Below are 23,667 nucleotides of genomic sequence, written 5' to 3' on the forward strand. Positions count from 1 at the left end.
GTGAATGTTACTAAAAGGTTTTGATGTTACTAAAATGCTATAAGTTGAACAGAATATGTTCACTTATGAAGTCGGGGACTTTTATTGGCTCTAATCGAAATAGACGTTGGTTGTTTTGTGACGCTATGAGTCTGTGTTTCAGAGTTACTTACAGATTTCCATTCATCTATCCATTTTCTTGTTTGCTTAACCAAAGCTGGGTATTTGAGTGAGTCACTCAGTCCAAACCATCTCACCTGGCTCTATTTGAGGTGAAGGAGCAGCAGCTGAATTCCGATCTTCCTCTGAATGTCCAATTTCCTCATCCCAGCTCTAATGCTCAGCCACATTATGGAGGGAATTAATTTCTGTCACTTTTATCCATTTCAGCCAAACATCTTTAAACCAACTATTTTCATAGCACGTCCCCGGTGGATGGATTATTTAAAAGAATGAATTATTTTGGAACCTATAAGAACAGCAGTTCCCGTCACCAAAACAACTGCACCAAGACCCTTTGGAGGAGGTGGTCGCAGTACAGTTCCAAACAAACTCCAGAGCGACTCATTTATGGTTCGCTTGAAGTTCACTTGGATTTTTCTCTTTGTGAAAACAAACGAAATGACGGGAAAAGCTACAAGTTTATAAACTCATCAATTACAAGAGTAAATGAACTATAAGTGTGAAAAAGCCTGAACTCTTAAATTTCACTGGGAACTCTTGCCATACTGAAAAAAATGAGTGATTGAGGGATTGTGAGATTGATTGTGGGTTGAAAGGGGTACTGTCTTGTGTCTACTACCATTCAACTGGTTATAACCAGTCCACCTGTTTCTTTTGTCAGTGCCCCTGACAAAAAGGGGGGAGGCACTGTCTTTTTCAGGGGTACTAACAAAGTTGACTGGTTATCACTAAATATTTCTTGGACTCTGACTCACACCCTGGGAATTGCCAATAAGTGTGTAAGTGGTACGAGACGCAATGCGCAAAGAATTGGAAAAACCCACAGCACATTTTTGCTCCCTAGCACTTAAAGTCAGCCCTGAATAGATTGATACTTGCATCCATAGAACTTGAAATAAAACAAATAATTATCATTATAGCTCAGATCTGACCACAGTGACCTTGCAGCTGCATTGAATCAATTATACCTTAATGACTTGTTTGCTCCATGTGTTTGACATTCTCCTCCAGAAGCAGCATTGAGTTGCATCTCCAAGCTTTGCTATGAGAGTTGTTATCTCTGGCCTCAGCTTACAGAACAAACAAAACAGAGAAACATTTCTGCACTGAAACAGCGGGCCAAGAAGTGTCCGGCAATGTTGAGTGTGTGTATATAAAGCTGCCACGAGAAGCAGATAAACGTTTAAAATATTAATTATTTGATCGTTATCTGCCGGCTGGAGCAAAACAGAATGCAGGCTAAGAGGGCAAAAGTATGTGAAAGATATTTTCTGGCAAATACACAAAACAACAAAACAGATAACCAGTCTCAAAAATGTAGAGAACTAACTTCTAGTATCAAAGGTTATGTAATTTTTTACTTAATATTCCACATTGAGGCCCCTTCTTACCCAAACTAAAGCTTTCACCTGCTTGAATATGTCCTAGTTATCACTCCATGTCTCCATGTCAACAACTTTTTATGAACTCTCTTCTAAATATAAACTACACTCATGAATAAACATGTCTGATTACAATATCTACTCTGCCAATAAATAATCCTTAATGATTTTTAATCTACAACTTTCTTTCTAAATAACTTGCTCATAAAAACATATCCAAGTGTATGCATTAATTCATGCATGATCACAAGTAATTAATAGTGGAAAAGTTCTATTGTGAATGCCACAGTGTGAGGTTTTATTTAAGGACTCTTTGCTTTTTGTTTAGAGTCTGGTGCTGAGACTGTGTTTGGGAGAATGTAAATGGATGATAAATCTTTGAAGTACAGAGCTGACAACCTTCCCAAAACCCTCCTCCTCTCTGTTTTCCTAAACCAGAGCTAATCTCTCCTTCCATCTCGAGCATGGAGGCTCCTACAAAAACATATATTACTAACAGAGCATGTGTGAACTGTAAATGTATGAATCTATGGGGGATTGGGGAGGGAGAAGATGATATGAAGAAATAACAGGTATTTTTCATTTTGCCAGCTCAAGGACAGATAGAGCTGCTGAAAAGGAATTAGAGGGTTGAGTCCTGTGTCACAGACCTGTTAACAGCGTCAATGGCCAATATTATGTCCCACCGCAGGATCCTGGCTACTATTGAAAGGCGCCTTAAGCTATTAGAAAAAACAAATCTGTCCATGAGCTATTAAGTGAGCTAGCACTGTTAGAAAAAACAGATACCATCAGTTTCCATCAGTGTAGGAAAAGTACCAGCTGATCTGAGATGTATATTTAGATCCCCCTTGTTCCTCCTACAGTATGCTCGGCCTTATATTTACTTACCCCGTGTGTAACAGGTAATGAGTCAGACCAGGAAATGTGGTGTCATGACTACCTAAGTCAAGGATTTCTCTGTTAGCTTAGTCATTCATCTCCATTAGCTCATTTCAATGAAACTCAACAACTGAAATTATGCGCTACATGTTTCTATATTAGGACCAAAACACAAGCACTTAAAGGGCCAGTACTCTGCTAAGTGGTAAGCCATTTTTACATGGGAACTCAGGGTAAAATCAGGAGAATTAGTTTAGGTTAGATCATTGCCCAAAGATGCCCTTTCCCAAAATACACACAACAGGAGATTAGAAAAGCTTTTTTTTCTTTTTATATTGTTTGATTTAGACAAGGGTGCTGGTTGGATAGAGGATGTTGGGGATAGAACACATATGACGATGTGTCCGGTATCCCCATGTCAGTGTTGTTCCTGCATTCTCATAATAATGCTGATCCAGGATCAACATCACAACCGACCAATGACGTTGTGAGATGATAGCTTTGCAATGTGGGGAAAATGAAAAGAAAATGCCTTTGTTTATATAAAAGTCTCTTCTGGAACAAATTTTAAGTATTTCAACAGTTTTTGTTATTTAGATATTAATATTTACATAATATAATAGAAATATTGTCAGATTAGTTTTTTTATTACCCAAATTTATGTTGCTCATGTTGGTTTGCTTGTGGTAGTTTTCAAAAACATTAACCAAATTCTTGTCTAATCCTAACTGAATGCTCGATATTCAGCACCTCGGTTGCTGAAATTTCTGCATTGAGCTGCTGCACTGAGGCCAAGGGATTAACGAAGCAGAAAAAGGTGTCCTATCAGGCTTGGTTAGACTGTTGGGCTGTAAAGGCAGCCAATAGGTATCGACAGGTCAAGCAGAACGCACCTCGGGCAGTGGCTGAAGAAAAAACTCGGTTGTGGGAAAAGTTCGAAAAGGCCATGGAAAAAGACTTTCGGACTGCATTGAAGAGATTCTGGGAAATAGTCGGGTGACTCCGGTAGCTCTACCTGCACCGTGTGTAGTGTGGGTGGAGCACTGCTGACTCGCTCCACCCTGAGGATATTGTCAGGTGGTGGAAAGAATACTTTACGGACCTCCTTAGTCTCACTGACATGGCTTCCATAGAGGAAGCAGAGTCTGGGGAAGAGGGGGACAACTCGTCCACCGGTGGTGACGTCAGTGAGGCAGCAACAACTCCTTGGTGGCAGGGCCGCTATGAGGTGGATGAGGTTCAGCCTGAGTTCCCGAAGGCTCTGGATGTTGTAGGGCTGTCTTGGTTGACACTCCTCTACAATGTTGCGTGGAGAGCAGGGGCGGTACCTCTGGATTGGCAGACTGGGGTCGTGGTTCCCATCTTCGAGAAGGGGGACCGGAGACTGTGCTCCAACTATAGGGGGATCACATTCCTCAGCCTCCCCGAAATGTTAGGGTCTTGGAAAGGAGAGTTGATTTGTTTGTCATACCTCGGATTCAGGAGGAACAATGCGGTTTTTGTCCAGGTTGCAGAACACTGGATCAGCTATTTACTCTTTCGAGGATGCTTGAGGGTGCACTGGAGTTTGCCCAACCATTCTACATGTGTTTTGTGGACTTGGAGAAGGCATTCAACTGTGTCCCCCGGGGTGTTCTATGGGAGGTGCTTCGGGAGTATGGGGTGTCTGACCTGTTGTTACGGGCTATTGTATCCTTATGCATCCATTGCAAGAGCTTGGTCCCTATAGCCGGCAATACGTTAGACTCATTCCTAGTGGCCGTTGGACTCCCCCAGGGCTGCCCTTTGTCACCGATTCTGTTCATACTTTTTCTGGAACAAACTTCCAGGCTGGAGATGGTGGCCTGGGAAGAGGGTGGTCTGGGCTTCTCTGCTTAAGCTGCTGCCCCTGGATAAGCAGAAGAAAATGGATAGAAGAATGATGGATAAAATATAGTGTATTAATTTTGGGGTGAAACTGTATAGCTGGACTTAATCATTTTGGTGAACTGGTTGGTTAAATATAATTAAAAGAAAGAAATTTGTCTTCTAAAGGTTCATAATTTTATTTTAAGGGTCTTCCTGCATGTTAGCATTTTTTCTCTTCAAAATAATAACATTAAAACACACCAGATTTTCCACTAATTATTAATATATATTAACATAGCTCTATCTATACCAAACAGTTTTCTTTAAAATAAAGGTGATTTACTTTGCTTCTGGCTCATATGAGTAAGATAAATAATGAACAAATGGGTTTCTGTGACTAGGATCAGATCTAAAACTCCCTTTTTGTGCGAGCTTGGCCATCAGGGTTGGCTATTACCTTGATGTGTTTCTAATGCTGTTTTCTGGCTACCAAATGATGCAGTGCCTGTAGCTGTGTGGAGTGTTGACCCAGGCAAACCCATAGACAGGATGTTCCAGAGCATCCCCAGGCTACAGGGGGCTCTTTTGCTGCAGCCTCAGCCTATTTGTTTTTCCAGCTGAGAGCTACCATTTGCTCCCACCATCTATCCCTCTCTGCCCAGCCATCACTCTGGATTAGCAAGAATGTAAACGCAAGGAGGATGTGTGCACATGTTCTGTACATGCGTTTGGACATTTACAAGCTGTGTAAAATGTGCACTGTACAGAGTACTTCAAATACATAATATTTAATATGGGTAATATTTCAAATATTCCCTGCATTAAAGTATCACAACTGATATAGTATACCAAAAGCAACATAAAAATAATTATATTTAGTTAATGACTTAACAGGTTATGTCCTGTATTCACATATATCTGTAATTCTCTGCCTCAGGGCATTTAAATAAGTGTCTTTAAAGCATCCTAACACTACGCTGCCTCCTTACCAAGAAATGTTTGTACTCTTTACCTGAAAAAAGACCAGATCTCCAACTCCCAAGCACAGCACGGCAGGCACTCAGGCTTCAGAGATCCAAACAGTTTATGCGGCAGCACTGCAACCTGTTTAAGCTTCCACATAGCACCTGTCCTGTCTGGTAAACCATTTGCAGGAGAGCGTAAACATTTGCAGGGCTGTGTTTGCCTAATACGTGTAAGAATGACACCCATCTCCATCTCTACCTCACCCCGCTACTATGTTGTCTAAAAGGCGAGCCTGGGCTGAGGTGGTGGTGTGGAGAGATACATTAATCACCGTGCCTGACCTCCTTCAACCTTCTCTTGAAATTCACTCCCTGAATTTATGGCTGCTTGTTTGGGACTGAAAGTCAAATTTATCAAAAATGTTGTTAACATAAGGTCAATCTGATTCATGGCAAAACAGAATATGTTATGTAATTATATTTCAACTTTCTCAGCCTTTTTAGCTTATTTTAAATGTTTAAATGAGGTTTTAAGAAATAATATAAATTACTATTTACATTATGACAGTATAACTTGGAATCCTTCTTTTTGGTTTGTTTGTTTATACGAGCAGTCAGTCACTGACACCAGTTACTTCACCAGCAGTTGTCCTCAAAATACCAGAGAGCAACACAGCCAGAAGATAAATGGCATTTCTTAGGAGCTGAGAAAATAGTCAGATCATTTATATATCAACCCAAGTGAAAATCTGTGATTGAAAATAGCATGTTTCCAACACTGCTGTAAGAGTTGTTAAAACACTTTTGGGAAGTAATTAATCAAATTATAAACTAACTGACAATGATCCTGAGAATACTGTAAAGTACGGTGGCCCTGAGAGCCCAAACGGACTGCAACTTAAGAAAACACCAGCAATAAGAAAAACACTGCAAAAGCACACAAAACACAACGGAAATAGGAAAAAACAGATTTCCAAAAGCACAAGGGAAGTGTTTCTGGGGAGACAATAACCCGACGGACCAGTTGCAGGAACCAAAATATACTAAGAATTGCAGTGGGAGACACTTAAAAGAAGTGGAGGATCTATCGGTTTTGTGAGGAAAGAAAAGATGAGAGGTAAATGTGTTAGCCTAACTATTAGCCTAAAAATCTGTCACCAGTATTATATGAATCATGATAAAACACACCCACCATGTTTTGGGTTCCTGCAACTGGTCCATCGGGTTATTGTCTCCCCAGAAACACTTCCCTTGTGTTTTTTCCTATTTCCGTTGTCGTTTTTCCTATTTCCGTTGTGTTTTGTGTGCTTTTGCAGCGTTTTTTTTGTTTGTTTGTTTTTTTTGTTTTGCTTTGTTTTCTTAAGTTGCAGTCCATTTGGCCTCTCAGGGCCACTGTAGTAAAGAGCACCAACTTCCGGAAAGTTTATGTCAGCATGGTTCCACATGTATTCATTTTTGCAGCACACTCACTATAACGGACAGGAATTTCACATGAATGTTTTTTCAGACCTTGTAACACAAAGAAATTTAAAGCTAGTCTGGCCAGTGTTAAAATACATTGAAACTCTGAGAATTAGCACCTAAATCCATTCCTCTCAGTTTTGTTGAGCATTTTACCATCTTTCATTTAAATTACTTTGGTTTTATGACTTTGGCATTTACATTTTTTCAATAATTAGTAAGACAAGAATTGGGCTTCTAATGATATAATCAGATGAAACATATCTTTCAAATTAATATTTCTGTTGCTCTTTATCTGCTGAATGAAGAAAACATAATTTGCTTGTATTTTAGCCGTAATGCCTATATAAGGAGATAACCTGCTTTAACTTAGTCTATTACCACAAACTGGACAATTGAATTAATAAATGAAACTTTCTTTGTACTTCAAATTCAGCTTTTATATTTTTATGAATACTTTTTACTTTTTTATGAATTCATAATTTGTTTCATTTGTTAGTAGCTTTTACGAGCATAAAAATGCAATGATACTCATAGATAAGATAGATTTTTTGCATGCAAATACCACATTTACCACTGGTAGCTCAAAATGAGCACAGATACTGAATATACAATGATATGGAAATTGTAAAATGGTACTGTTTTACCTCAGACACACAGCTAGACACTACTCCGGGTCAATCGGCTCTTTACAATTTTTCCTCTGCCTCCATAGATGTGGTCCCAACTCTGCCAACAGGAGCTCAAACCGCCCCACTGACATGATGAAATTCTCCTTGCTGCTGAGCTGTTGTTTAGAAACAACCAACCAAGCTCATCAATGCAGGATGTTTTTGCAAAAATGCTACGGTTGCAGTGTTTATACATATTCCATGACAAGTTTGCATCCCAAAAAAATTCAGAATTTGGTGTTGTTTTATTCACAACACATAAAAAATATGACAGTGTAATATAAATAGTATTAATCTATATATTTCCCATTGTTAGCATCTTGGTGTTTTGGTGGTGGAGGCGATGAGAGAAAGTTGAAAATATCACCCAAACAAGAAACACATTTGTTTCTTTATAAGTCTCCTCCAGTCACTTTCTCATGTCCTGTTGTTCTTTACTGTTAGCAGTAATTTACAGGTGCCATGGTTACCTGGAGCCCTTTACACCGCCCCTCTAATTTTGCTCTCGCTTTCTCTCTCTCTCTTTCTTCTGCTCCCAGGCCTTTGTGTGATTGGGCTTTTAGAGCAGGTGTGATCAGGGGCTGTAGCAACTGCATCATCACACCTGTGTGTCATTGCCTGTAACTGCCTAACTGGCTTTTGAGCTACTCGTTGTCAGGCTGTTCAGCTTGGCTTTGTGGTAATTTAGGGCTTGTAAGTCTAAATATTCAGAATAGTTGTTTTCCGTGTGATTCACACTGTCATCTCCCAGGAATCCCTGATTGTGCGTCCCTTCAGTTTGCTGCCTTTGCCAGAACCTCATCTCATGGATTTACTTCAGTTTGGACTTTGAACTATGTAACTCACCCTTCCAGCTTCATTGTCTCAAGGGAGCCAGAGACTGCTCCTCAGTTTACTCACTGAAATTGCAGTTATATCGACTTTCTTATTCAAACCAGAGTTTGTGAATTAAACCTTTGAACTGTTCTGTGAATGTCATGACAACAGCACTCACTGCTGACCACCACATCTAACACCTTCACATACACACCTAAGCTTTTGCTTTCATTTCCCAAAGCTTCAAATGTCTAGAAAAGAGTGTCCTGTTGCAATCAGTCATAAATCCTTAACAGATCATTTAGCATACATTTACACTATCAATATGTTTGTGTTTTATGGGTAAACGTATACATGGTTTGTATTTTATTCATTTCAATTCTGGATATGTAACCAGCAGTGTATTTCCTAAAACTAAAATAGAAAATTGGACTTACTAGAATGGGATTTATACAGTTATTTTATCCATTTTACTCCACTGCCTTTACTAGTAGATCACTATCTCACAATCACTTTCTTGGTAAAGGACTCAAAGTGGCTCTCAGGTTTAGTGAAGCTCTCATAAATGGAACCAGAGCACAAACCATGGGAGAGGTTTCAACCATTAAGTGGGTTTGAAATGGCCACATTTGAACTCTCACATTACCTCTTCAACAGCCTCTTCTCTTCCTGCTGTCCAGCTATAAATGAGAATCCCTCCACACCCGTACCCTAAGGCTATACGTCTGCTGCTTGAGACTGCACACTGCTATTTAAATCTTTCAAATCACACTGAAAATTCTGATGTATTTTTCCTCTAGTCTAAACCTAATCTCTACTGTCTGCAGGCACATAATGTGGACATTCAGCCACAGCTCTGTATTGCCAGGCTTACAAAGCTGGAATAAAAAGATCTTACTGTTAGTTTGCATATCATGATCATAAATAATGCTAAACGTGGTGCACTATTATGTCCTCTGGCACATATATATATGAGTATTTTCTCTACAATGGATTCTGTCACATTCATATTACAGTAAAATTTTAAAGTCTAATTAACATGTAACAAAAACACAAATCTGAGGTTTTTCCTTGAAGTTGAAAATAGGAGTCACTTTGCTGCCTGGGATATCTCTTCATTTCACCTTCCTTTTGTTAGATAATTTTGTTGATTATGTTTGTATATGTGTGGTGTGAGATTACATACACACACAAACGGCCTGTGAACAGCCTGTTGAAGATCGTCCTAAAGCATCTCAATAGGATTTAAGTCCAGACTTCAACTTAGCCACTCCAAAACCTTAATTTTATGTTTGTTTGTTTGCACTTGCTCTTCAGGACAGAAAATGATGGCTGAAAAATTCTCCTTCAGGATTTTCTGGTAATGAGCAGAATTCATCGTGCTGCAGACCATCACACTACCGCCACCATGTTTGGTGATGCTGGTAAGATGTCTCTTTTTCTGAAAGGCTGTAAAAGTTTTATGCCAGATGTAACAGGACTCAAACCTTCCAAAAGGTCACTTTTGTCTTATCAGTTTACAAAATATTTTCTGTAAAATCTTAAGGAAAACCAGTCTATTTCTTGTGGCTATGTCATGATTACCGGCCTCAACTGAGACAAGTGGCTTCTGCAGCTCTTTAGATGTTCTCCATGGTTCTCATGTGACCTCCTGGAGGAGTCGTTCATGCGCTCTTGTAGTAATGTTTGTAGGCCAGCTGCTCCTCAGAAGGTTCACCACTGTTCCAAGTTTTCTCCAAGTTTGTGGATAATCACTCTTACTGTGGAGTAAACTGAAGCCTTTGTTGCTTAGCTGTTTCTTTAGATTGTGGCTTTTAGCCTGGTTCCCTTGTCAGACAGTAATCTCTCCTGGGTGTGGCTAGTGAAATTGAGCTTTCCAAAAAATGTGGTTAATCACAGTTAATCTATGATTTAACAATGGTCACAACTTTTTCACTTCAGTCTGGCAGGTTTGGATAGATTTTTTCCCATAATAAATTAAATCGTATTTTTAAAACTGCATTTCTTCATTTAAAATCAAAATGTTCTGAAACATGTAATTGCTTCAAAAATACAATTAACTAAGAAGTCACAAAAGGGCAAATGCTTTTACACGGGACTGTACGTGCATGCGTACATACAGCTTTAATACATCATCAAGCGCCTTAAGGCAGCTGTTGTTGTAAATTGGTGCTATTAAATAAAATCCAATTGAACTCAATTGAAATGGAATTTATTTGTCAGTGAGACAATTCAGAATGGCATTATTTGGTTATGAAATAAAAATTCATCATATGCAAGGTTTTTTGTAATCCATGTGATGGAATAACATTTTATCTCTCTTTTTGTTTAAGTTTTTTTATTTGCTTTAAAAAGTCATGAGAAAGTTGTGGCTTAATTAGCTAATTGGTTAGTCAACTAATACTGTTACTACTTCCTTTCTGATTGTGAAATTAGCTTTTGTCAATTAAAAATAAATTACACAAGGCGATTTATTCTTAATGATATACTGAGATGGGTTTTTAATGCACCAACCCTGGCTCTTTGCTCTCTAATTTGCTCGTCTGTGTTTGGCTTCTGTGGATGATAGTTTACACTAGATCCCCATTAGTGTCAGAAATGCTGGGTGATGCCCAGTTACTGTTTGAGCTAGTTAGACAGAAGGGAGCAGTTGTGCCTTCTCTTTTTGTCACAAGTTAAGGTGGTATTTGCTTTTGCTTGTATGTGCGTTGTGATTTTTCAGTGCATTTGCGCATGAAATCCCAGTGAATGCTGGGACAACAGTGTGTGCCCATTTACTCCTGTGTGATCAGTTTTCCTGGACAACAAAGTTAGTTCAGTTATGCTCTTCTGGGGCCTTATCTTGATTGGTTAGGGGAGGACTGGGTGGGAGAGGCAATCTGTCGGTGAGGATCCACAGGCGTGTTCAGCTGCTCTGTATCTATAGGGAGCACAGACTGATCCACCTCAATCCCAGAGCTCTTCATGAACAGATGAGCACTTGGCTTTACCCTCCATGAAATCTGTTATTAAAAAGTCATATAGTAGCTAATTGAAGAACTAGAGTGGAAGCATTTGCTGGATCTAAGGAACTCTAAGGATAACTGGTAAAGGTGGGAGACCAGCTTTGATCACGATTCTTTCAAATCATCCTTCCGTCGTAACAAAATTTTCGGAGTTTCTTGGAAGGAGGTCAGGTTCAAATCCACTCTTTTTGACGCAGTGAAGCTGGAACAGCATTGCAAAAAAGGAAGTACAGCGCTAAAGCAAGGATGAGTGAGAGGCCCGACAAGCCAAAGGGAAAGGCATGAGGTGGCAGGAAAGCCAAGAGACCAGACACCAATTGATTTCAATGTGAACACACAGCCATGCCGGCTCCACTGCCAGCCTGGCACAAGAGGACCAAACTCCTGCTCACACTGCTCTTTATCATCTACAACAATCAGGTAAACTGTACATGCACACACATTTGAGGCTCTTCTGTGAAATTATAACCAGACAGACAAAGCAGTATTTATCACTGAGTGTGAGAGCTGCGTCACACTTAATGGAAACATCTTGTATATTTGATTCAAATGATCATTTTGCAGCACTTTATAAAGCAAAATAACAGTAACAATAACAGGTAACAGTTGACTGAGGAGACATATATAATGCATTGTGTGGCAGATTGTTTTTAGCCAACATATTGATATGATCCGTCTGGCTTTTATGCATTTTCTGCAGCGTTTACTTGCCTTTAGCAACATGCTCAACCAACTACTATTCTGGAAATGATAATCTAGATTTATTGTTGTTGTTGTTGAAAGAACTTAAAGCAAAACTAACATCTGAGTCCTTGAAAGTTTTTTTTCCCCTTTTTTGGAGCCTGTGTTTGAGTTTAAAGGAGGTTTAGGCCCACAGGAGACAACAGAGAAGACAGTGAGACAGCTTTTCCTTATATTCCTCTGGATGGGTTTTGACAAGACAACCCTCAGAGAATCAAAACGCTCTCTATCAGCTGGCTCACATGGGAAATTCTGAGCGGCACAGGCAGTTGCCTAGTTCAGCTGTTGCTCTCATTTTGATGTGAAGCTTAGGAGTGTTCAACCAAGATAGGTGAGCTAGATATCATCTATAAAAGACGGGGTCTCAAATACAGGAAATGCTGACATGTCTCACTAATGAAAGCAAATTAAGGGGGAATTAGAATTTATGACCCAGCTAAGGGCACAACCATACACACTGTATATGTCACTGAGGCAGGAATAAATACACAGGTGTGTGTTTGCATTGCTGAAGTCATGGCACTAATGCAGTGAGCCAGGTTGATAAATTGCATGTATCAATTGAAGATTAAACTAAGATGAAAATGTTCCCTCAGTCACAGATGCTGCTCCTGATTAAATACTCCCACCAAGTGGATAAAAAAGGATACTGCAATACTGACTTCATCTGCAGGCTGCAGATACTGTGAAAGATTAAATCTTGCAGTCATTAAATTAAATAGACAATTCAATTAAATGACTGTAGCTAACTGTAAATCGCTTTAATTTAATCAACAATGAATGAATGAATAAATAAACTTTCATATTATTGAACAATTGATTTAATTTTTACTTAATTGGAAGCAAAATTAATTAGCAAAAAATTAAAATTAAACTGTGCTCCTTTCATAAACTCTTTCTGAGTAATTTAATATGGTAAATATGCAACGATTACACAGGATACTAAGCATTCACTTAAATACATAAATGAATCAGATGATGATGACGCCTCAGATCAGGAAACATTTTTTCAATCATCGGTTGTCGTTGCCTTGTCGTTGATTTGAGTGGTACCCTGGGTGGTCTTCAGGTGTTGCAGCCATTCTGTTTTAAGGATCAATGCATTGTGTATGCTCTTTGACATACAGTGGATGTAACAAGTTATCAGCTCAATGCACGCTAGCCATTCTCCTCTGGCATCAATAAGGCGTTTTTGCACAGAGAACTACTGGTTACTAAATAATTTCTTGAGATGATTATGCAGGAAAGTCCCAGCGGATCAAAAGTTGTTTTCACCAACAACCGTGGCACATTCGGAGTCCCTAATTTGCCTTTGTTCCACGTTCTGATGCTGAGTTTGAACTTCAGCAGGTTCTGTTGTCCATCTCTACATGTCTAAAAGCATCTGTGCTGCAGTGTAATTGACTGATTAGATATTTGTATTAACAAACAGGCCTTGGCTCATCCCAGTGTGATTTGAAAAACATATACAATATATAGTACGTCACATGATTGCTTGGGAATAGCCTCCAGGCTAGTCCATGCAGACCAGACAGTAATTTCACCCTTCTGGTCTACTAATGGGGTTTGTGGGCAATTTATACTAAGCTTGCTCATAGAAAACCCATGTAGACACCCCAAAACTATTGTTAGTCCTGTAGGCACACACAGTCATGTTTGCTGACTTGTTATTAATAATAAGAAAATGCCATAAACAAAACAGGATTATTGTAAAAGACATGAAAACAAAGAAAATGTTTGTGTCACAGAAGGTGTTTCAAACCTCATTTAAATGAAGATTAAACTGAATCTTATCGATGTACTTTTATACATGTTATGCCTGATGTCCTTCCTGAGTTTGGTTAGAGGTTCTTATTTTAAAATGTTGCACTTAGAAATACATTTTTAAACCTCCCAAAATGAACTACAACAATCTAAAGAAACAACACCATGACTTCATGTTCTAGACATCTACATTAGCTATTGTGTTGAATAATATCTTAAGTTGAAATAAAACCCATCTTTACTTTCATGTAACACAAGTGTGTACCCTAAGATGGTGCAGTTAGTCCGTTAGAGAAGTCATTAGGAAAACATCATTATTGGTAAGCGTGTCTTGGTAAAAGAAAAAAGAAAAAAAAAGACAGCGTCTCACATCTGGACACATTTGAAAACACCCATAGTTAAACAACGTTAGTTAAAGTTACTTTTAAGATGATGGGTTGTCTGTTTTTTCTCATGATTAACTATATTCCAAAATGTTATTCACACCCAACCTGCCTGTTATACTTTTAATTAAATGTTAGCTGTTATTTTTTAATTTTTGCTGTTATTTTAGTGGGCAAATTTGAGAGAGTTCATGAATTTCATTACCAATAAAGATGTTCCTCTGATAAGTCAAATGGTCAGCGTTTTGTACGATGTACTGTTTATGTGGTCTTTTATACCAGCATCTTAAACTATTCTTCCCCAGATATCATCCTGATCTAAAACATATCAAATAACAGTTTTTCTCTCACTTCTTTCTCCATCTGCATAGAAGGTAACAGGTTCACTGCTTGAAAGTCTGATTGCTAAGCGGAATGAATACTCGAAGAACTGCAATAAAACTCTGGTAGCGAGTGCACTCTCAATAACTGGTAAGCCTTCTGCAAGCCTTCATATTTTTCATTTTTTATTACCTTTACAAAATCCTCAAGCATTATTTTTATGGCAGGAAACTACTGCAAAGGAGCGTTTGACATGTTTGTGTGTTGGCCCCACTCTTCTCCTGGAAATGTGTCCGTCCCCTGTCCGTCTTTCTTACCGTGGATCAGTGACGGTAATTTTCTTTTATCAGAAACAAATAACATAGGAGCGCACAAATTTTTAAAAACTGTATTATGCATACATCATTCATTAATCACAAGAATGCATCAAAAAGCATACGAGTCACAGGATCGGGAATTTTACAGTGCAGTTAAATGTCAAAATCAAAACATCTAATTACACAGTCACACTTTAAACATGAAACAGAAGAACCTTTTCATGAAGCAACATAGTTTCACCATAGGAATCATAGTATTATTGCCTAATGGTCATAATAAACTCTTGGAACACTGTCCTGAGCTGTAACACTGTTATACAATTTAAAATGCTTCTTCTCTTAAATATACACCGAAATAAAATTTTTCATGATTTTGGCAATAGTTGTAGGTTAATAAAGAATTCTTGTATTCTTTATTAACCATGAGAAAAAAGCACAGGTTGCATTTAGGGCTGTCATAATGCTACAATTTCACTTCACAATGATCGGAGTAAATTTGTCTTTATTTTATGTTTGTGCGTATGTGTGTGTTTAATGTGCATGTAATTTTTTTGTGCAATTTTAAGTCAGTTTTATTCAAGTGGAATTTTCCATGCAATTATTTACTCAATAGTAAGACAGGAGGAACTATACATGCAGAAGTAATACAAAAGTTCCCAGCTTCAAATAACCATTGTTATAACTGAGCACGATTCAATTTTGATATAATTTCATGCTGAACTGTTGAACTGTAAGTGACACAGTCCGTTAGGGAAAAATAAATGTGAGAATAGACTGCTACCCCTCTAATTTTGGCCAAAATGAGTAGTTTATTATGTAAAACATCAGATGACATTTTTCCAGTATCTCCCTAATATTTAGAAACTTTATGAAAGACTGAATATAATGATGTGCTCTGAAGTACTTGAACATTCACATTTCTTAAATCTACCACCAGAAAATGATACAGAATATATCACAATGAAGTTTGAATTCTTGACCTCCTCTTCCAAGGAGAAGAAGTAGCCATGCCTACCCAGAATAAATACAAAACAATAAACGTAAAGTAATTATCTCCCCTCCAAGTCAGCCTTTTTTCTCACTGAGCTGTCAGAGGAAATAATGCCCATCCATGTTTCTTCCATTTACCTCCAGACACTTCTAGGAGCGCACATAGAGAATGCTTGGAAAATGGGAGATGGCGACAAATGGAGAACTCCTCCGAGCCCTGGAGGGATGTCTCGGAGTGTGAGGAGCACCATTACTTTAAAGACAAGGTGAGGGAAAGGGTGTGTATTACATAGTTTCCCTTTAGGTTTTAACGCTGAAAGTGAGGTCTCTATTTTGCAATTTGTTTCTTTCTCTAGGGGTAAAAGTTCTAGAAAGACTATAAGGGATTATTTTCTTGATTGTCCTTAATCAGAATTTTTGTGCTAAAGAAGTGTAGCATTGCCTCCATCAGTTTTAATGTGTAATTATATTTGTTTCCAGGAGGATGAAATGCTGCGCCATACAGCCCTCAGGCTCATCTCTGTCATTGGCTACTCTTTGTCTTTGGTGTCTCTCATATTAGCCACTCTGCTAATGGGCATGCTAAGGTTAGTGTTTATAGGTTTATAAAGATTTATGACAACTTTGGTATTAACTTTGAGCCTTTGGTCATCAGATCTGGTGTATGATAAGATGATAACATTTTTTACTAGATCATTATAGACTCTAGCTGCCAACCGTAGACCGTAGTTCACATATAGAGCTCCCATATTTAGTAAACTTGGCATTTTTCCTTTATGTAAAGGAAACAAAAGCTGGAAGTTTCTACTTTTTGCATTTTTAACAGATCTCCTCAGACTTCAGTTGCAATATGGATGCTACATTTTGGCACTAATTTTGGATGGTAACTGAAGATATCCTTTAGGCCTAAAAACATCTACAACATTCTGTTTCCACTCGGCAGGATACAGCTTGTATAATTCTGTTATACCACTAGCAAAATATAGGATGGACTTATTCACTTCAACTGCACTGATTTTATGCAGAGGATTACAGGACCTGACAGTTACCCACTAGGAAGCGATATTTACAAGCCTGTGGAGACAAGTCATCATTTTAATGGCATTAAAAGCCACAAACATTTCAATGTACCTGTGAGAGCCAAGAACATTTTTCATTTCCACTTATGTTATGACAAGTGCCCTCAGTAATGCTTTTACAGTTGCACAAGAAGGATCAATGGCTTTTTCAAATTGCTTCTGTATCTTCTTACCAGGAAGCTCCACTGTACCAGGAACTACATCCATATGAATCTGTTTGTGTCATTCATCCTGAGAGCTGCAGCTATCCTTTCTAAGGAGATCATAATGCACATCATGTATTCCAACCTACCAAAGGACGACCCTGGATGGAACACCTACTCGAGCTCTCCGGTACACTAACCATGGTGTTTTTTCTAAAGACTGTTAATAATGTCTTCTTATTTGTTTGTGGTTTTCAGTGGATACAGTTCTGAGACTAATCTACCTGAAACTTACACTTTAACAGATAGTGATAATGTGCAGATTGTCTAAGGTGTGCATGGAGTACTTTGTGGCCTGTAACTACTTCTGGCTTTTGGTGGAGGCAATTTTCCTTCATACGCTGCTCTTCACTGCTGTGCTGACCAAGAGGTGTCTGCTGAAGAAATACATGCTGCTAGGATGGGGTGAGTCATAGATGAACTATTAATGTGTATGCACTGGCTTTTATATTAGGAAGTAACCTGAGCCCAAAGCTCACTTTTGTCCAGATAAGTCAGGGACATGGCCATATTAACATGTTCACACAAGAATGAACAAATAAATGAACATGTGAGTGTGTGAGAGAGGAGCACCATTGTATAGTAGTTTAGTATTACTGGAAAATAACTACTACACTCATAAAATTTAGCTTATTTAAAGGCAAGAAAGAAAGTTGTCAGAATTGCTGACATTGTAACAAACTTCTCTGTGTATTAAGACACAAGAAAATCTGGTGGATTGCTAAAGATTGTTTCAGTAAATTAAGTCTTATGGACATCTAACTTAATAGGATAGATGTCCTCGGTTGTGTTTAATAACTGTGTGAGAAGAATAAATACAGAAGTAGATAAGAAGATACAAATGCGTGATTAGTTTGCGTGCAAATTTGTTCAAAGTTCAAGCAAAAATAAGTGTCCTGCTCCTGGATCATATATAGAGAAGGCTTAAGTAGTAATAAAGTAGGGCAGCACTTTATAATAATGTGACACTATTAAGCATTAGTAAGGTATTAGTAAGTGTCATTTATAAAGCATTACTCATCCTTACATACATACACACATATATATATATGTCACAAGTACCGATTGGTCAGTGCACAGTGATTTCATACTTGCTGATCTCTAATCTAGGCAGTAGCTACAGCATAGATTTAATACAGTACTATAAATCAAGCATAGCATTCAACATGCTCATTTTAATCCTACTTTTCTGACCACGGGTAACATGACTGTGTGTACCTGTGGTTGAATGAATCCAAATAATGTTAGCTACAGTAATGTTAGCTACAGTAGCTATATATGTGGATGAATTAAATGCTAAGTTAGGTATTTCATTATGTTAACTTCACAGTGGTGCAGCGGTTAACTAAGGTACTGGGTTTGAGTCTGCTTGCTCTCTGTGTGGAGTTGTGGTTACATGGGTTCTCTCCATGTGGGTAAAAACTGAATGGGTTTCATCTGTTAGCAGGATTATTTGTCCAAGTCAGAAACATTTCCAGTGGCAGTGAAGGTTTCATGCACCAGTAGTGCTTCGAAACTAATTGTTGAGTAATAATGTTTTCTTGTGTAGTTTGAGTCATGTGCACTCTGTTAATCTGAAATGCTTCAGTTTCCACTACCATCTCATGTCATTGCTGTGTTTCAGGAACTCCTGCCTTGTTTGTGACACCATGGACAGTGGTCAAGATTTTATATGAAAACACAGAGTAAGTCTCTCAGTACATGTTTTATAGTAAAATCATCAGTTTAACAGATTGCTGCTTGACTCGTAAACCCTTTATTCCTTAGATGCTGGTCCATTATTAACAGAGGGTTCTGGTGGATCATAAGGGGCCCGATCACTTTATCAGTGCTAGTAAGTCAAGTTTCTCAACAATCTCTGCACACTTTTCAAAGAACCATAGCACAGTCACATTGGTCACAGATGTGTCATGTGGCTCCTGTGGTGCTTAATTAATTAGTTAATTTCCCCCTAATTTTCTACTCCATGTAATGGTTTGTGCCTCGTGTTGGCATGTGATATGATGCTACTATAGTCACAAGTATGAATGATATTAGCCATCTTCTTAATGACAGCAAGCATTTCAAACACACTTTTAGTCTTTTTTCATATGCCTTTCATTTAAACCTGCCTTTGCTGTACATTGCAGGTTATTTTCTTTATCTTCATTAAGATTCTGATGTTGCTGCTGTCCAAGCTGAAAGCAGATCAGGTGAAATTTACCGACTACAGATACAGGTATTTAAGATTTTACTGCTTCCCCGTCTAAATGTCAGGAAACAAGTTTGACCTTGAGAACTGTTTCCAAAGTCTTAATCTTAAACTGGTACAGCAGACTCCTGGCTTAACATTTAAATGTTAATCACTCACCATGTGCAGCACAAATTCAAATGTCACCCCACAGCTCTGACCATAAATGTCACACCACGAGGGAAAATCATGCATATAAATGTATGCACAAGTTATAGAATGTTTCTTATTCCCTTATCCTTTGCTCTTTTTAAATCTAACTCCACTCTAAAAACTCTCATACTCATTCTCAATGATACGTGTATTTGTTTATGGACTTTAGCTTGGCCAGAGCAACATTGGTGCTGATTCCTCTGCTTGGAATCCATGAAGTAGTCTTCACTGTGCTGATAGATGAATGTGTAGACGGAAGCAGTCGCTATGCTCGGAACTTTGTCAACCTCACCCTCAGCTCGTTCCAGGTAACACCAGTAATACAAATTATACATCTGATGAGAATTTTATTTTGTTCTAAAACTACATTATAACTGCTATTTGTTGTGTACAATCTTTTTTTAGGGGTTCTTGGTAGCTGTTCTGTACTGCTTTGCTAATGGAGAGGTATGTTTTTCTTTTGTCAGTTACAATAAATGTAGTTTTGATAACAGGAAAATTGTATAGTAAGAACTGAAAATGTAATAAAAAAATTAATTAAAAATGCACAAGTTCTTGCTTTGTTGCCTGAAAACTTTAAAGCTTCTTTCTTCGGTTTCTGCAGTTTAACAGACTACATACCTGCTTGTACTTCATAATATAACCCCAGCTTATAGTACATTAGTCTCTATAATCTGAGGTTCTCTGAGCTTCTATATTGACATATCACTGAACAAGGTAAAGACTGACAAGATAGTATCCTCATTACAAAAATCGTGAGGCGCACAACTAATCAAAATAACACCAAAGTGGAGCGTGCACCAACAATTGTTCACAAGGGAAAGTGGTGACCATAAACCGTGAACTACCAAAACCCCGCCGCCCCAACTAATAAGACTTGAAACCAACAAATGAGACAGTTGGCTGGTCAGAGGAGTGTAATGGATGCGTATAACAAATACATGGGCCATTTTTATAATATACTAAATGTCTGCGAAGATTCTCAGTCATCCAGGTCATCGTAGCCTAAGGTGATTGGAAAGAAAAGCGTCTGGAGTTCTTTAAGTTTCTTGAAGATGTTTCATCCGAGAAGCTTTTTCAGTTCTAAGAGCAATTGGTGGCGAGTCCCACAGTTTAAGCCCTATGAGAGTAACCTGAAGAGGAGTAGAGGATCTACCTAATCACACGAGCCAAGGTGTGAAAATGGGTGTAGGTCACAATCAGCCAAGGTTTCGGGTGATCCCACTGTAAAACCTAGCCCCACCCTATCATATGATTTATTGAGGTCAAATGGCCGAAGATGTGAGTGGGTGTTAAGTCGACTGGGAAGGGATCTCGAAACTGGATTACAGATGGCAGACAGTTGGTGTCCTAAGCCACTGCCTGACTTCAAAGATGGACGTTCACAGTGGACATAGATGGCTTCTTTCACTTCTCTATCAAACCATCTGTCTTTTCTGTGACTTTGTTTTGCAACCACATTAATTGCCTCCAAATGGTCATTACAAAGTATAATACTGTAGCTTAGCTACAGTATTAGCTACTTAGCTACTGTTAGCTGTTAGTATGACTTTAGAGCAAGACACACATTTTTTTATTGTTTTCATAGTGAAAAACACAAAGATTTATAACCCAACTTTGGTTAGAGGTTTCTAAAAATCTTGTGAATGTGACAGCTCAAGAATTAAGTCACCTAAGATTTTCAAATTGATGCCATAGGTGCATCTAATAAAAATGTTGGACAAGATTAAATCACAGTGACATTGATCTCAAGGCCAGAGATCAGAGGTTAAGTTTTCTGAAAATCTTATGATTTTCAAACAACTTGAGTACAAGGCAGTCAGTAACTTGCAGCAACTCCAAAAAGTATAAATCCGAAGTTACATGTCATTATGTACATGTATGTAAATATATGCCTAATGGACTGGTATAACTGGGAACCTTTATCTTTAGGTACAAGCTGAACTAAAAAAGCGCTGGCAGCTCTTCTTGTTCACCAACCACTTCAAGGTCAGGACCTGTTTTCGGGGAATGCCCCTGAAGCACCTGTGGAAATGTACTCGAGGACATCATCCGCGGTGCTCTCGGCAAAGTGACTCCTATGACGAGGGCGGCATTTCAACAGTGCACCCCCACCTGCTTCAGGTGGCTGTGCACGGAAGAGGCAGGGTACTCGGAATAGGAGAAGTTAAAGGTCAAGCGCTGAATGGCTATGATGTGACAGGACTTGAGTTCCTCACCAGGAAGAGTCTATCCAGTAGCGATGGTGAGATGACGCTTGGGGAGACCATGGAAGAGATTCTGGAGGAGAGTGAATTCTGATATACATACATTTTCAAGATTGGATCACCAACCAGAAAACTTAGGTCATGTTTCAGCGCAGTGGTCCAAATCCTCAGTCCCCAGGCCCTTCACTGGCTAACGGGACACCAAGGTAGATATAAACTGCACAATGGGCAGGAAGTTTAAATGTATGGAGAGGAGGTTAACAAACACCCTGTGAGAAAATGTTTGCATTGAGATTCTAATTAGAGCATTCTTCAAAATAAAATAGATTTTTTTTTATTCAGGGTGAATTTTACAAACTTGCAGTATGGAACGTGTTTACTATAAATTCACCAGAAGACAATTTATCCTGCTGCATTCCCAGCCACTAAGATATACAAGCTTCATCCATGGCTATAAATCCATTAATCAGACTCTTATGTATTTACAGTATTCAGTGAATTCCACACAATTGCAGGCACGTAATGTTCACCTTTGATATTAGTAATCGCACAGTTAAAGTTATCCTATACACAAACAGCAGTGTTAAGCATTTCTCTGTTTTATTTACACAATATAATATGTCAGGCCAGTTATAAATATCCATATGATACATTTGGATTGAATTGTGTGTATAAATACAATGTATTTGTTGTTTTAATGTGAATATGTGCAGAAAGTTTTGCAGGCTTTTCATGTTTTCTATTCTTGTGAAGCTTAAAATGTATCAAAGGCGATGTACAGGTACAGTAAAACTATCAGATGATTTGTACATGTAGTGTCACTAAATATGATACTGATCATATATAGAAATAAAACAGCAGTTAAAGTGTAGTTGTGTGCTTCTTCTCTCGCTATCTGGGCCTGAGACACTGCGGTTACATTTTCCAAACAGACTCAGTTACACTGAAATGGAGTTTCATGCATGTGCTTAAAGAGTCATGTGAAGTGACACAGAGAGTGCACAGTCTCATAGTTTCATTTATTGATTTATGTTCATGGACACAAATTTTCCTCTTTTTTTTTTTCCCCTGTACACTTACATGGTAAAGGGCTGCCATGGAGACAAAAGTCAGTTTGTGAAATATAAGCAAAATTATTTTTATCATGTTCACAGACATGAACTGTAGTGCTTCAAGTCTGAAAGAGCCGCACAGTCCACCCTAGGAGTCAGGAGGAGCATGTGGTGGTAGTAATTTGAATCTCACGCACAACCACACTTGGTTCCTACACTTGAACTTTACTTAGACTAGAATGAAGTGTTGACTGAAAGTCACTAAATGATATGACATCAAAGATAAGCAAAGTAACACAAAAGGATTCAAAACAGTTAAAATGGACAAAAATGACTGCATGATGGAGGTTGTGACAGTGTGCTGCATTCACACTAGCAGGAAAAAAGTCAGCCAATACTTGTTCCTGTGTAACAGTCTTTACATAAGTTAGAACTGACCTGGGCCCTGTTTCAGAAAGCCGGTTTAGTGCAAACTCTGAGTAAGTATACCCTGAGTTAACGAAAACTCTGGGTTTTCGGTTTCACAAAGCAAGTTTAGATTAATTCTGAGTGAGTTACTATGACGACACACTCCGTGAAGCTAACCTGCCCCCTAGCAGGTTTACTTCAACTAACCCTGACCTTCTCCGCCTCTTTGTCGGAAACCTGACTGTAGGAAGTGTCAGACATGGCGTGCCCCTTCCTTGAAGAGCCAGTAGATGTTGAAGCCCAAATTCTCCACAGAGCTCTCTGCCGGGAGAGAGTGATTAGAGCGCGTTTGGACATTTTATCATTTCCTGATGATTTTCTGTGTGAATGTTACCATTTTTCAGCACAATCCATAATTTATTTGAATAACATCCTCAGGCCTTATATTGCTCATGTGACACATCGCGGACATTCTCTCAGTTCTGTACATATTATTTGTATTGCACTTCGGGTTTTTTTGCAAACGGGAGCTTTCTGTATAATATTGGTGACGCTGAGCACGTTTCCAAGGCTACCGTCTGTCGGGCAGTCAGGAATGTTACAGTTGCACTGAAACATCTCCTGTAC

The 23,667-nt window shown here is 38.6% G+C and overlaps 1 protein-coding gene across 3 annotated transcripts; it reads left to right on the forward strand.

Moving 5' to 3' along the window:
- Positions 1-6,340: 6,340 nt before the first annotated feature.
- On the forward strand, positions 6,341-22,441 carry LOC116330891 (glucagon-like peptide 2 receptor). Of its 3 annotated transcripts, XM_039616096.1 has the most exons (15): positions 6,341-6,356; positions 9,505-9,611; positions 11,390-11,612; positions 14,452-14,551; positions 14,629-14,733; positions 15,853-15,974; positions 16,189-16,295; positions 16,964-17,120; positions 17,236-17,395; positions 18,615-18,675; positions 18,758-18,824; positions 19,120-19,208; positions 19,543-19,681; positions 19,779-19,820; positions 21,306-22,441. In XM_039616096.1, the coding sequence occupies exons 3-15, from the start codon at positions 11,535-11,537 to the stop codon at positions 21,672-21,674; spliced, it is 1,596 nt and encodes a 531-aa protein (XP_039472030.1). In that variant the 5' UTR covers positions 6,341-6,356; positions 9,505-9,611; positions 11,390-11,534; the 3' UTR covers positions 21,675-22,441. The 3 variants fall into 3 exon arrangements, with proteins under 3 accessions (XP_039472030.1, XP_031609213.2, XP_039472029.1); XM_031753353.2 differs by lacking the exons at positions 6,341-6,356; positions 9,505-9,611 and adding an exon at positions 11,126-11,279; XM_039616095.1 differs by lacking the exons at positions 6,341-6,356; positions 9,505-9,611 and adding an exon at positions 11,126-11,279 and having other exon boundaries at positions 11,395-11,612.
- The last annotated feature ends 1,226 nt before the right edge of the window (positions 22,442-23,667 follow it).

This window comes from Oreochromis aureus, linkage group 8 (genome assembly GCF_013358895.1).
Source record: "Oreochromis aureus strain Israel breed Guangdong linkage group 8, ZZ_aureus, whole genome shotgun sequence".
Taxonomy (NCBI): domain Eukaryota; kingdom Metazoa; phylum Chordata; class Actinopteri; order Cichliformes; family Cichlidae; genus Oreochromis; species Oreochromis aureus.

What these genes read in the sequence shown, in the direction of transcription:
- LOC116330891 (XM_039616096.1), top strand. Translation starts at nt 11,535, where the DNA reads ATGCCGGCTCCACTGCCAGCCTGGCACAAGAGGACCAAACTCCTGCTC. An exon ending in GAGTGCACTCTCAATAACTG is followed by an intron (nt 14,552 to 14,628) that starts GTAAGCCTTCTG and finishes TTTTTATGGCAG; the next exon opens with GAAACTACTGCAAAGGAGCG. An exon ending in CGATCACTTTATCAGTGCTA is followed by an intron (nt 18,825 to 19,119) that starts GTAAGTCAAGTT and finishes TGTACATTGCAG; the next exon opens with GTTATTTTCTTTATCTTCAT.